Source organism: Littorina saxatilis, linkage group LG17 (genome assembly GCF_037325665.1).
Source record: "Littorina saxatilis isolate snail1 linkage group LG17, US_GU_Lsax_2.0, whole genome shotgun sequence".
NCBI lineage: Eukaryota > Metazoa > Mollusca > Gastropoda > Littorinimorpha > Littorinidae > Littorina > Littorina saxatilis.
The window spans coordinates 20348325-20358842 of NC_090261.1; the positions used below are offsets into that span (position 1 = coordinate 20348325).

The 10518-nt window shown below is 41.2% G+C and overlaps 3 protein-coding genes across 3 annotated transcripts in view; 1 reads left to right on the forward strand and 2 right to left on the reverse strand.

The window, feature by feature from the left end:
• LOC138953083 (neuroendocrine protein 7B2-like) overlaps positions 1-2323 on the reverse strand; it is a 16579-nt gene extending 14256 nt beyond the window's left edge. Inside the window, exon 1 of the mRNA XM_070324859.1 lies at positions 2160-2323. The gene's annotated coding sequence lies outside the window, so the exon portion shown is untranslated. The remainder of the gene's footprint in view (positions 1-2159) is intronic.
• Positions 2324-4838: 2515 nt separating this feature from the next.
• Positions 4839-8897, reverse strand: LOC138951883 (uncharacterized). The gene is made up of 5 exons (XM_070323444.1): positions 8782-8897; positions 8202-8226; positions 7717-7851; positions 6806-7045; positions 4839-6335 (listed from the first exon to the last, which is right to left on the reverse strand). Exons 1-5 carry the CDS (start codon positions 8782-8784, stop codon positions 6310-6312), a joined length of 429 nt encoding a protein of 142 aa, XP_070179545.1. The 5' UTR covers positions 8785-8897; the 3' UTR covers positions 4839-6309.
• The window catches only part of LOC138951882 (calmodulin-like), a 29869-nt gene continuing 28235 nt past the window's right edge, over positions 8885-10518 (forward strand). Inside the window, exons 1-3 of the mRNA XM_070323443.1 lie at positions 8885-8943; positions 9532-9666; positions 10145-10175. Of these exons, the coding sequence (XP_070179544.1) occupies positions 9664-9666; positions 10145-10175 (34 nt within the window). The 5' untranslated portion in view covers positions 8885-8943; positions 9532-9663. The remainder of the gene's footprint in view (positions 8944-9531; positions 9667-10144; positions 10176-10518) is intronic.

Genomic DNA, 10518 nt, shown 5'->3' on the forward strand with positions numbered 1-10518 from the left:
CCCACGACGCCTGTGTCAAGCTGGTTGTCTCCCTCATCTTCAGTCGTCTGGACTACTGCAACTCCCCTCTGGCTGGCCTCCCCGCCTCATCCATGCATGGCCTACAACGAGTTCAGAACGCTGCGGCCAGGCTGACGTTGAGGAAGACGAAGCGAGACCACATCACCCCCCTACTTTGCTCCTTGCACTGGCTCCCTGTCAACACCCGAATCTCCTACAAACTGTCCACTCTGGTCTACAAGTGTCTCAACGACTCTGCTCCCGAACACCTTCAATCCTCCCTGGACCTGTACACCCAGCCCTCCGACCGTCCCCTTCGTTCTGCTGCGGACCTACTCCGCCTTCACATCCCTCGCTCGAAACTCGCATCTGCTGGTCAGCGTGCATTCCTCTCTGCGGGCCCCTCCGTCTGGAACTCCCTGCCGCTTGAGCTTCGCCAGAGCCCCTCTCTTGACGCGTTCAAGAGTAGGTTGAAGACTCAGTTCTTCCCGTAGCTGGCTGCGACTTTCATGTTCGACGTGATGTGTTGTGCCACAAAAGACATTCTTGTACTGTGCTCTGTGAGAGGTGTTTTCTTTGTGTTTAATATTATTTTGTTTGGACCTAGCTATTGATGTGTACATTGTTGTTAAACAGTTGTTTGTTGTATGTTTATCAGGGTTTGCTAGTGTGTGATAGGGTTCGTGTCCGTCTGTAGATGTTAGTTTCTTTGTTAGTCCTGTGTTGACAACTCTTCGACAAGCGCTTAGAACTGTACCCACGGAATACGCGCTATATAGGCTAAGCTTCATATTGATTGATTGAGAGACAGATAGACAGACAGAGAGAGAGAGGCAGACAGACAGACAGTGCTAACTTGCACACCAAATACTAGGCTACTTCAATGATACCTTCCTTTCGGCCGTGTTGGCCGTTTTGTAAATTATCGTAGACAGTATGTTCACGCTTTTTACGTGGGATAAGAGCATCATTCCACTTGGACACGTGCCCAAAATCAGTCTACAGCCCGGCTGCTGGGAGTATGAATCTGTGTGTGTGTGTGTGTGTGTGTGTGTGTGTGTGTGTGTGTGTGTGTGTGTGTGTGTGTGTGTGTGTCCTGAATCAATTTGATAAAAGAAGACTACTTCAATCTGAAAAATAAAATCCAAACAAAAACTCTGCAAAATTAATGTTGACATTTATTTTTAATACTCAACAGAACAAATCTGCAAGTCAAATCTGAACAACAATCTGCATGGAAGAGGACACGTTGTAGGCCTCGATGTTAGGTGTGTGTCCAATTGGAAAGGATGTTTTTGTTTCATGTAAAAAAATAAAAAAATCTTTACAATGGTTTGGTAGTTCTCATACTGGTTTTACGCGGGAGCGAAGGTATTTTTAAGATATAACATCATTCTTTGAGTTGTATAAAATGGTCCCTGTTGCTATGGCCACATCGTCGGTCAGCATCGTGATTTCATCCAGCAGACCTATTTTCACATTGATATCTATTTATATCAGTACCGTGGTGCTGTCCGTCAAACAGGTCTGTCCTTGTGTGGCATGTACAGTACTATGATGTTGCAACGTCGGATGTTGTTCAGCTGAAATACGCCCTGTTCAGTAAAATCATATTTCATAGGTTGTTGTTTCTGGACAGGATGGATTAAGGAGTCCTCTTTTAATCAAAGCAACCTGTTCAAAACAGGAACAGCCGTGGAAGTATCAGAACATGTCCAACATGTGTTGTTACTTCCTTCAAAATAATCTGAATACTAAACCTACAAGTTTTCGCCGTTTTATAGTGTGACCGTGCGTCATCGCCGGATTTGAACATACTGCTGATTCGTCTAAATGATTCTTGCCTATACGGCTTATTTTTGTCGCAGTGCTCTCTGTTTATTTGATAAAGAAACTGAGCAGGAACAGGCCTAATACTAATTATTATCTTCAGTTGTTGAGTCCTTACGTAAAGGACACTGACGTCACTATGATCTGAATGTTGTCCATTACTACCAGGAATATAGTGAACTAATACATCAAGAAAACAAAATGAACGCTCACAAAATCGATATCGTGCCCACAGCAAAACAAGAACGTATTTAACCTGTAGATTGAAATATCACCAAAACATCATACATTCAAACAGTTCATCCTGTTCATCCACTCTCCATACTCACGTCTTGTAGTTAGATGTTCTTCTGCCTGTCAGGAAAAGGTGTTCTTGTTTTTCGCCTACGTTTTCTGGTACCAGCTGTGCGCTTTCAGTTCCTGAACAGGCGACACAGCAGCAGTTTCTGTGTGTGTGGAAATGGCGGCGGCGCTGACGTCACGGTTCCAATCGATCGTCTGCTTGTGGTGCCGGCAAAGCTGAAGGCAGCATCCAATAATCACATAAATTATGTGTTGCACGTGACACGTCACAGAACTCAGTCAGCAAAAGAAGGAAAGGATCGTGATGTGGGCAAGTATTGATTGGCTTGAGCTCTACAGGGGAACCCCAATTGTAAGACCGTGACTGAAAAGTCTGATAAAATCAGGTCTTAGCTATTGAAGGAGGGAGTCTTAAAATGGATGAACATTTACAGCAGTTATCAACAGAAACGTACCTCAGATGGAAGCACGATTGTGAAAAAAGGGGTGCCTTAAAAAAAGCGGGTTCCACTGTGCCAGGCCTTTTCTCTCTGGTTTGTCCGAGAGAGACGCCGGCCGGCTTGGTTTACGCGATTCCCTTGATGACGTAGGAAGCCTTCGTGACACTTCACTGTTCACTGCGTCATTGTGACAGCTTGATGGAAATTGGCTTCTCACGTGCCGAATAGTTTAGGGCTTGGCGCGCACGCCCGCGTCGTGTCAGTGTGTGTGTGTGCGTGCGAGTCGAGTCTGTCTGTCTCTCTAAGTGTCTCTGTCTGGCTCTGGCGAGGGGGGGGGGGGGGATGGGGGAGGGGGAAGGGAGTGAGGAAGAGACAAACAGACAAACAGACAGAGCTCGAGAGTAGAATCTTGTCACACAAAGAAGTTAAAGACTTGAGAATAAAAGAAGAGACAGAGAAAGGCAGTCCAATGTATGCAGATTATGGGTAGACATATAGGCCTACCGACGAAGAGATTCATGTGGAGCAGCAGGAAAGGATTTGCTACAAAGCAGATATGATTCGCAGAAGACTAGAAAGAGAGAGAGACGGGATGGGGTGGGGTGTGAGGTGAGAGGCGGTGTGAAATTGGAAGAGGGAGATTCGTGTGGTTCAAGAATAACCATAAGGCAACGATGCTGTCGTAATTCACCTTGTTTAAACGACAGCGAACCGTAACACCCGATGGGAGTGAGGCTCACTCGGAAAAATCATGTTCCGTGTGGACACTGTCACTATAGTCAGTATCTCAAAAGCTTCTTAGTTGAAGACAAACGGAAAAAGACCGATGATGAAATAAATCAATGTGTGTATGTGTGTGTTTGTGTATGCGTTTTGGTTTATTAAATATAATATAATCGTACTTGAACAAATCCTCTACCATCTGGTGGCAGTGACAACTCTACCAGTAGCTCAAAAGCTTGTCGAATCGTACGTATGCTGACAGTGTATACAATGGGTACTATACCACATTGTCCGTAGAAGGTCAGTACACCCCGGAAACTGCGCTGTAGTGATCAATATCAAATGTCAGCAACGGTCATATGGGCGTTGGTCATCCAGATACCGTAGGTAACAAGGCTAGGCTGATAGTATAAGAATAAATGTCATTCCAAGTCTTGCAGGCAAAATTAATTGATCCTTCCATGCAATCAAATAACTATGCAGTGGCTACCTGTGATATGACGCCTCTTACGACATGCTGGGGAGCATCGGGTAAATTCTTCCCCCTAACCCGCGGGGGGTTGGGTCACAGGTTCGAATCCGACTTATAGACGGTATTCATGTCCCAACCCGTGTCACCAATGTGGCACCTATAAAAGAGAGAGAGAGTCCTTCTCCTAGGTCATTCAGCCACAAATTCAGGTGGCCGATTACAACTTAAAGGTCCTTGTCTACATTTTTATACCGAAATCGCCATTTGACCATTAAAATGCAGTCTATTATCTACAAATATCAACAATACACCCCCTTTCGATCAGGAAAGACGAAGCCAGTGTAGCCGTTTGAAAATTCATTGTAGTATTCCAGCGTAGTACTCATAGTAGGATATCCTTATTTGGAAAATGCCAAGCGCAAAACTCCTCTCAAATCCCGTGCATTTCGTGCGTTTAAAAATAAGCGTGGACAGCGCTCCAGTGTCAAACTGTTGCTGCTCTTGTTTGGGCGTGGCTATAAGCATAGTGACATGAATTTGATTGGTCAGTATTTTAGGCAAAGCACATGTTCTCAGCAAACAGAAAACAAAATATTGGAAGCGTGAGTCACGCTACCCAAAAATAAAATCTTTTTTTACATATATATTTTTTTCTATAACTTTTTTCCCCATGGTTCATTCATCATCTGACATAACTTTTTAGCAAAATCTAACCATAAGATTATTGAAAAAAAGCAAAAATGTAGACCACCTTTAACACACAAACCTGGGTAGCACGACTCTGTTGCTGCTAGCTTTCCACTGAGAAGATAAAAATGAGGAGGATAAAATTGACACCTTACTTGTCCATTCGTCTTTCATCTTGACCAAAAAAATGAAAGGCACTTGCAATTTAGGACTTTTGGGGCTGGTCCCATGGGTTTTCTTTTATCGCAGGTACAACTGAACGACTTTTCTTCAACAGTGAGGTTGAGGCAGTAAAATGTTAAACATCAATGACCCGTGACCATTATGTGTCGTAAGTCATACTGTAACACACACACACACACACACAGAGGCATATAACCAAGTAGTGTTTTGTTTTTTTATCAAACCCTTCCAGTCCCAATACAAACAAATATCATTACAAAAATAAATACACACGGAAGTAAAGTAAAGTAAAAATAACACATTTTTTCTTGATGCTTTCACAAAATGTGCATAGTGAGAAATGTTAAGTGACGTTGTATGTGACATCAATTATTAAACCTGATTAAGTTACTTCAGCACATGAATACAAAATTGCCATTGTCTTGAAAACTATTTTTTCTCACCTAACACACAGCAAGGGGAATTCCTCGTCTGTGCTAGTTGTTTGTCATTTGTGCAATTTGTTCATAATCTGTGCTATTCATTATATTTTTTACAAGGTTGTCAATCGTGTCTCACCAGGTCTTGAGCACAGTTGTTTTCTTCCATTTACTTCACACAATCATTATACTTGATGATCTTGAGCAAAATGCAATGAAAAAACAGGTTTTCACACTACAGAGGCACACCACTGACATTAACTCTGCCCATCATGTACTGAACACTGATGGAACTATTCAGTGTGCCACTTCAGTGATAAGTAGGCTAAACTGGTCTAAGGGCTTCCCACACCCAAACTGCTGGAAAGGTCATAGGCATATGAAGCAATCATTAACCATCATTAGTTGTTTGATAATTAGTTGTCTCTGCTATTCTGACACTGCTGCAGAAGAAAAACAAGCCTTTTTCAAATGACATATATTTTTTTTTTAAGAACACTTGTAGCAATGTGAGACAATGCTCACTTAAAACAATAACAATGAGACCGGCAAGTGATGTAAGTTTGACTGATTTATAAAGATGGTCATATATCAGTGGCACATAGATGCACTGTGCTGTGTTGTTAAAAATCAAAAATATTAAAGTTGATGTAAGTCAAAACAATCAGACCAAAAGAAGCCTGATAATGAATACAGTTCAAGGCAATGTCTCCTCTGAACATGGAAACTTGTAGGGACTTAAAACTCTTACTCCCAGAATACTGAAAACTAACAAGCATCAATGTACGTATCAAGGCTTGAAACATTCCTTAAATTTGTGACACAATTGATAACTGCAACCTTGGAAACACAATTAATTTGAAGCAGAAAGGAAACTTTTTTACCATAACATTTTCTACCCCACAATCATGGAGATAACGTCACAACCAGTTCTGTCAAGCATATTTAAATTTGAGTACCATCACCTTAAAAACAGTCATAATACAACTTGAGACAACACACTTATAAAGCAAGTGCTGATATGTTAAATGTGCACCATTCAAAATGATATGTTTGTGACATATTTATGGTTCCTTTCATGTAAGATTTCAGTCCTGAAGAGAACCTGTTTCTCCCATTTAAATGTATACTGCGTAAGCTTCTGGTACAGCACAAACATGAAAAAAACAGTTAGATAAGGACAACTTTCTCGTGTCTAGCCACACAAAGGCAATCATGTCTGCAATCAAAGTCTGCTCTTGTCTGTTCATTTTCACCTTGACAGCAACTGCAGCAATTCTGAAAAAGAAAACAAAAGTCATGATGATTATTTGAGATAAATATGGAAAACAATTATTAACAAATATTAATCTATCCAAGTCGAACAATGTCATGCAAGCACCATTCCTGAGATTTTGCTTTCCTGTATCACCTAAATGCACCCATACGGAAATTTCCCTGAACAAAATATTAACACAGTCAAGGGCACACACACATATATACACACAGAATGAAAGACAGAAATGAAGACAGCTATCTACACAGTCAGGGGATTCAGTCAAGCTCTTATCAGTTCATGCTTCCTTTGATAGCTTCTCCCACAAACCAAATTTAAATACCGCGTCCATACTCTTAGTCTGACTTGTTCACAAGAGAAACGATGCTTTCATATTTAACCAAGCTTTCAGCTTATTATGTTCCTCTCTGTAAAATGCTTGACCACTGGGTATCTTGACAAAATCACTAAATAAAATGCCTTTTTAGCTCACCCTTGCGTCTGATGCGTCCATTGCTGTCAACGTCCAGTTCCTCCAACAGAGTGTTGAACTCTTCATCTGTGATGCGGTCGCCCATGTGTGTCAGCAAGTGTCGAAGCTCTGTTGCCATGACGAAACCACTTCCCTCCTTGTCGATAGTCTTGAAGGCTTCCTCCAGCTGTTTTGTGTAGTTGACGCCCTGCAGAGGCTGCACTAGTTTTCGAAACATCCCCAGGTCTATTTTGCCATTAGCTGAAAAAAAGACAATATAGTGAGGCAAAACTGGTCCAGAAATTAATATGGTTGCTCACTCTCTCTCTCACACACACAAACACATGTACACGTACTCACACACACACTTTCATGCTTACGATTGTAATATTTACCATAAATTTATTATGTTTTGTTATCCACACTCCAAGCCTGGATCCCCAATAGAGGATTTTTGGAAATAACTCCTTCGGGTTTGTAGGTATTGTGAAAGAGTGACCTTTTCTTGCAAAACCTTCGACAAACAAAGGAGGGACCAGTCACTAGCGAGGGGAGTGTCAGAAACACGTGAACCGGAGCATGTGTTTCCGACAGACGTACCCCTCGCTTGTGATTGGACCCTACTTTGTTTGTCGCAGGTTTTGCAAGAGAACGTCACTCTCCCACAACCCATACAAACCCAACGGAGTTATTTTTGAAATGTGTCTATTGTGAAATGACACGTGGTTATAATACAAACATTTACAATCTCACCAAGATATTCATGTACATACACACACACACTGTAAACCTAAACAGTTCTTAGCTTTCATTCTTTCTCTCTTAGACACACATGCACTCACACACACACACATGCACACACCATCTCACACACTACATGCCCAAACAATTTCAAAATCCAAATGTTAATTCAACAAGAATTCAGAACTCACGGTCAACACGAGCCCTGCCAAACAAGTTCCGTAAGTCACTGTCAGTGACCACGTGGCCCAGAGATCTGATTGCCGTGCCAACCTCTGCTGTCGCAATTTTGCCATCGTTGTCTGTGTCAAACAGCTCGAATGCCTCTGAAATATGAGAGTTAGAATATATATGCTTTATATTAATATCCGGACATGTAATTGATGCTCAAACAAAATTTAATATAACTGAACATACATCATTTATGGAAGTTAATTTGATGTTTGTATCTGCAAATTTTGTGTTCTTGTATGCGTGTGTGTGTGTTTGTGTGTGTGTGTGTGTGTGTGCATGTGTGTGTCAATATGTGTATGGGTCTGTGCATCATTGCATGTGTATGTGCATGTAACGTTTGTGAGAAAGAGGATTCAAAACTTAAATGTGTATTAAGAATTTGTACATTCCATGTTTACATTTATTTTTGAATGAACCAAAGAAAAAGAGTGATCCATCTAACCTGTTAAGGGATCCTTGTGGGATGACTGAAACAGAGAAAAATCACAACTGAGAATAACATACCAATGTAAATGAGTGGGATACTCTAAGTCTAATTAATGCTAGTTTTTGTGTTGTAAGGAAGTGTGAATTGTTTACACTCTATCATTTGAATTTTGTACATCTAATCTGGGTACAGTAAAAGTTGGCTACATGGTAATAATAGCTTCATTTTGTGATCACATGTGGAAACGAAAGCCAGCACACAGATTGATCTTTCACAGCATTCCACTGTGTGATTGTCTACTTATTCTGCTGAATGTTCGTAAGGTTTAATTTGTGCAAAATTCCATTACAAAGTCAAATACGCTACATGTTCTTCCTGATTTAGCAAGTAAATAGTGCATTTAACCACCTTTTCAGCGGTTATTCATTCTTTTGTTGAAGCTGAACGACCCAAAATAATTATAATGACTCAATGAGTCCACACCCATCATCAACCCAGATTCCGTGTGTCTTAGTTTTCATTTTGTCGTATTGTTTACATTTGACTTGGCATTCACGTAGATACAGAAACACCAAAATAACGCTCAAAAACTTACCATAATGACTTATAACAACAACTGGATTTTCACACAAACTTTGAGGTTTTGCCGACCCAAAGCGGAAGCGGAAAATGTTACAGCAGACGAGAGTTTTTTAAAGCGAGGCTAAAGTGGGCGTGTCTCGTTATGCGGCTTCGAAACCAGTTTTGCCAAACAAAGGTAGGAATGATTATCACAGTTATAACAGTGTCCAAGCAGTTACTGTAGTGTTTATTTAATAGGGAACTCACGGAGGAAACAGGCTGCGAGTGCTATTTTGCCGTGCATAGTGATCGAACCATCATATCCACAGGAAAACGGCCGCGATAAGCAGTATTGAGAATACGCCGGATTATTTTTTTCTTCTGATCGACTAAAGGCAGCGTATGAATGTGGAGGGGGGGGGGGGGGGGGTAGAAGAGAAGGGCTGGTGGTATGCAGAACATGTGGGGGTTGGTGTTCAATACAAAACTGCTTTAAGCACCCGCTGTTGACCCCTCCGTATCACTGACTTAATAACGAAAGCCGGTACAGCAACTTGAGTAACTTGTTTTTAGCAATTGCTTATTAATATTATCACTGACAAATTTAAAATCAGCTAATCTGTATCAGTCTGCAGCGGTCAAAGTATGAGTGGCCTATTATCATTTTGCAACACTGATTTGACAGTTTCAACATATTGGAAGGAATTAAGAGGGTTGGTGAAACAATGTTTTTAACTTCAGTCGGCCTTGAAAGAATGGAAGTGTGTTTTCGTTTTGTTTTCAGGATACATCTTGTACATAGCAAGAGGGCAGAAAATACCCGTACAGGAGACAAACAAGAACCGACATTCCTCTGAGAAGTGAAGACCACTTAGGAAAACTTTGAGCGAGCCGTTGTCAACATAACTAAACCATTATGGTAAATAATAAAACCTGTGTTTTACTTCTGCAGGTGTCTTTTTCCCACATTCAGGAGTGTGTGTGTGTGTGTGTGTGTGTGTGTGTGTGTGTGTGTGTGTGGATTTGTGAGTGTGTCAGCCTTGTGGATTTGTGTTTGTCATGTGTGTGTGTGCGTGCGTGCGTGCGTGCGTGTGTGTGAGTGTGTGTGTGTGTGTATGTGCGTGTGTGTGTGTGTGTGTGTGTGTGTGTGTGCTACGGTGTGTGTGTATGTGTGTGTGTGTGTGTGTGTACTATGTGTGTGTGTGTATGATGTGTGTGTGTGTGTGTGTACTATGTGTGTGTGTGTACTATGATGTGTGTGTGTGTGTGTGTGTGTGTATGTGCACGTTCTTGTGTGAGTTCTTGCAAGGTATTTTTTCACACTTGGAATGCCTTGGTTATTAAAATGTATCACCCCCCACCCCCTCTCAAAAAAATAATGTTCTTTCCTTTTTCAGACGCAGACATTTTCGGAGGAGCAAATTGCCGGTTAGTGTTTTTTTCTTTGTTCCTTTTTGTTTCTCTTTTTTTTCTCTTCCTTTTGACCTTCCTTTCTTCTTTATTGGGGGTCTTTTTCTATTGTTGACAGGATTCAGCGTGGAAGCCGGTAATCCCAAGCGTATTGGGAAAGATAATGTTAGTTTTATATCTAACAGAGCTACACGAGGCCACACGTGCACACGAATTGAACATCCTCAGATATTGCCGCCTGTTTAACTGAAATCAAAACAAAACAGTTTTATGCAGAGTAAGCTGTAAATGATATTGAGAAAAATTATATATTAATAAAATAAAACGGAAGTGTGACACGCTTACAAAAAAGAAGGGAAAC

Excerpts from the sequence above, each read along its gene's own strand:
- LOC138951883 (XM_070323444.1), bottom strand. Across the intron at positions 7,852-8,201 it reads CCACAAGGATCCCTTAACAG|AGGCATTCGAGCTGTTTGAC; the intron begins GTTAGATGGATC and ends CTCATATTTCAG. Across the intron at positions 7,046-7,716 it reads TGGCAGGGCTCGTGTTGACC|CTAATGGCAAAATAGACCTG; the intron begins GTGAGTTCTGAA and ends TCTTTTTTTCAG.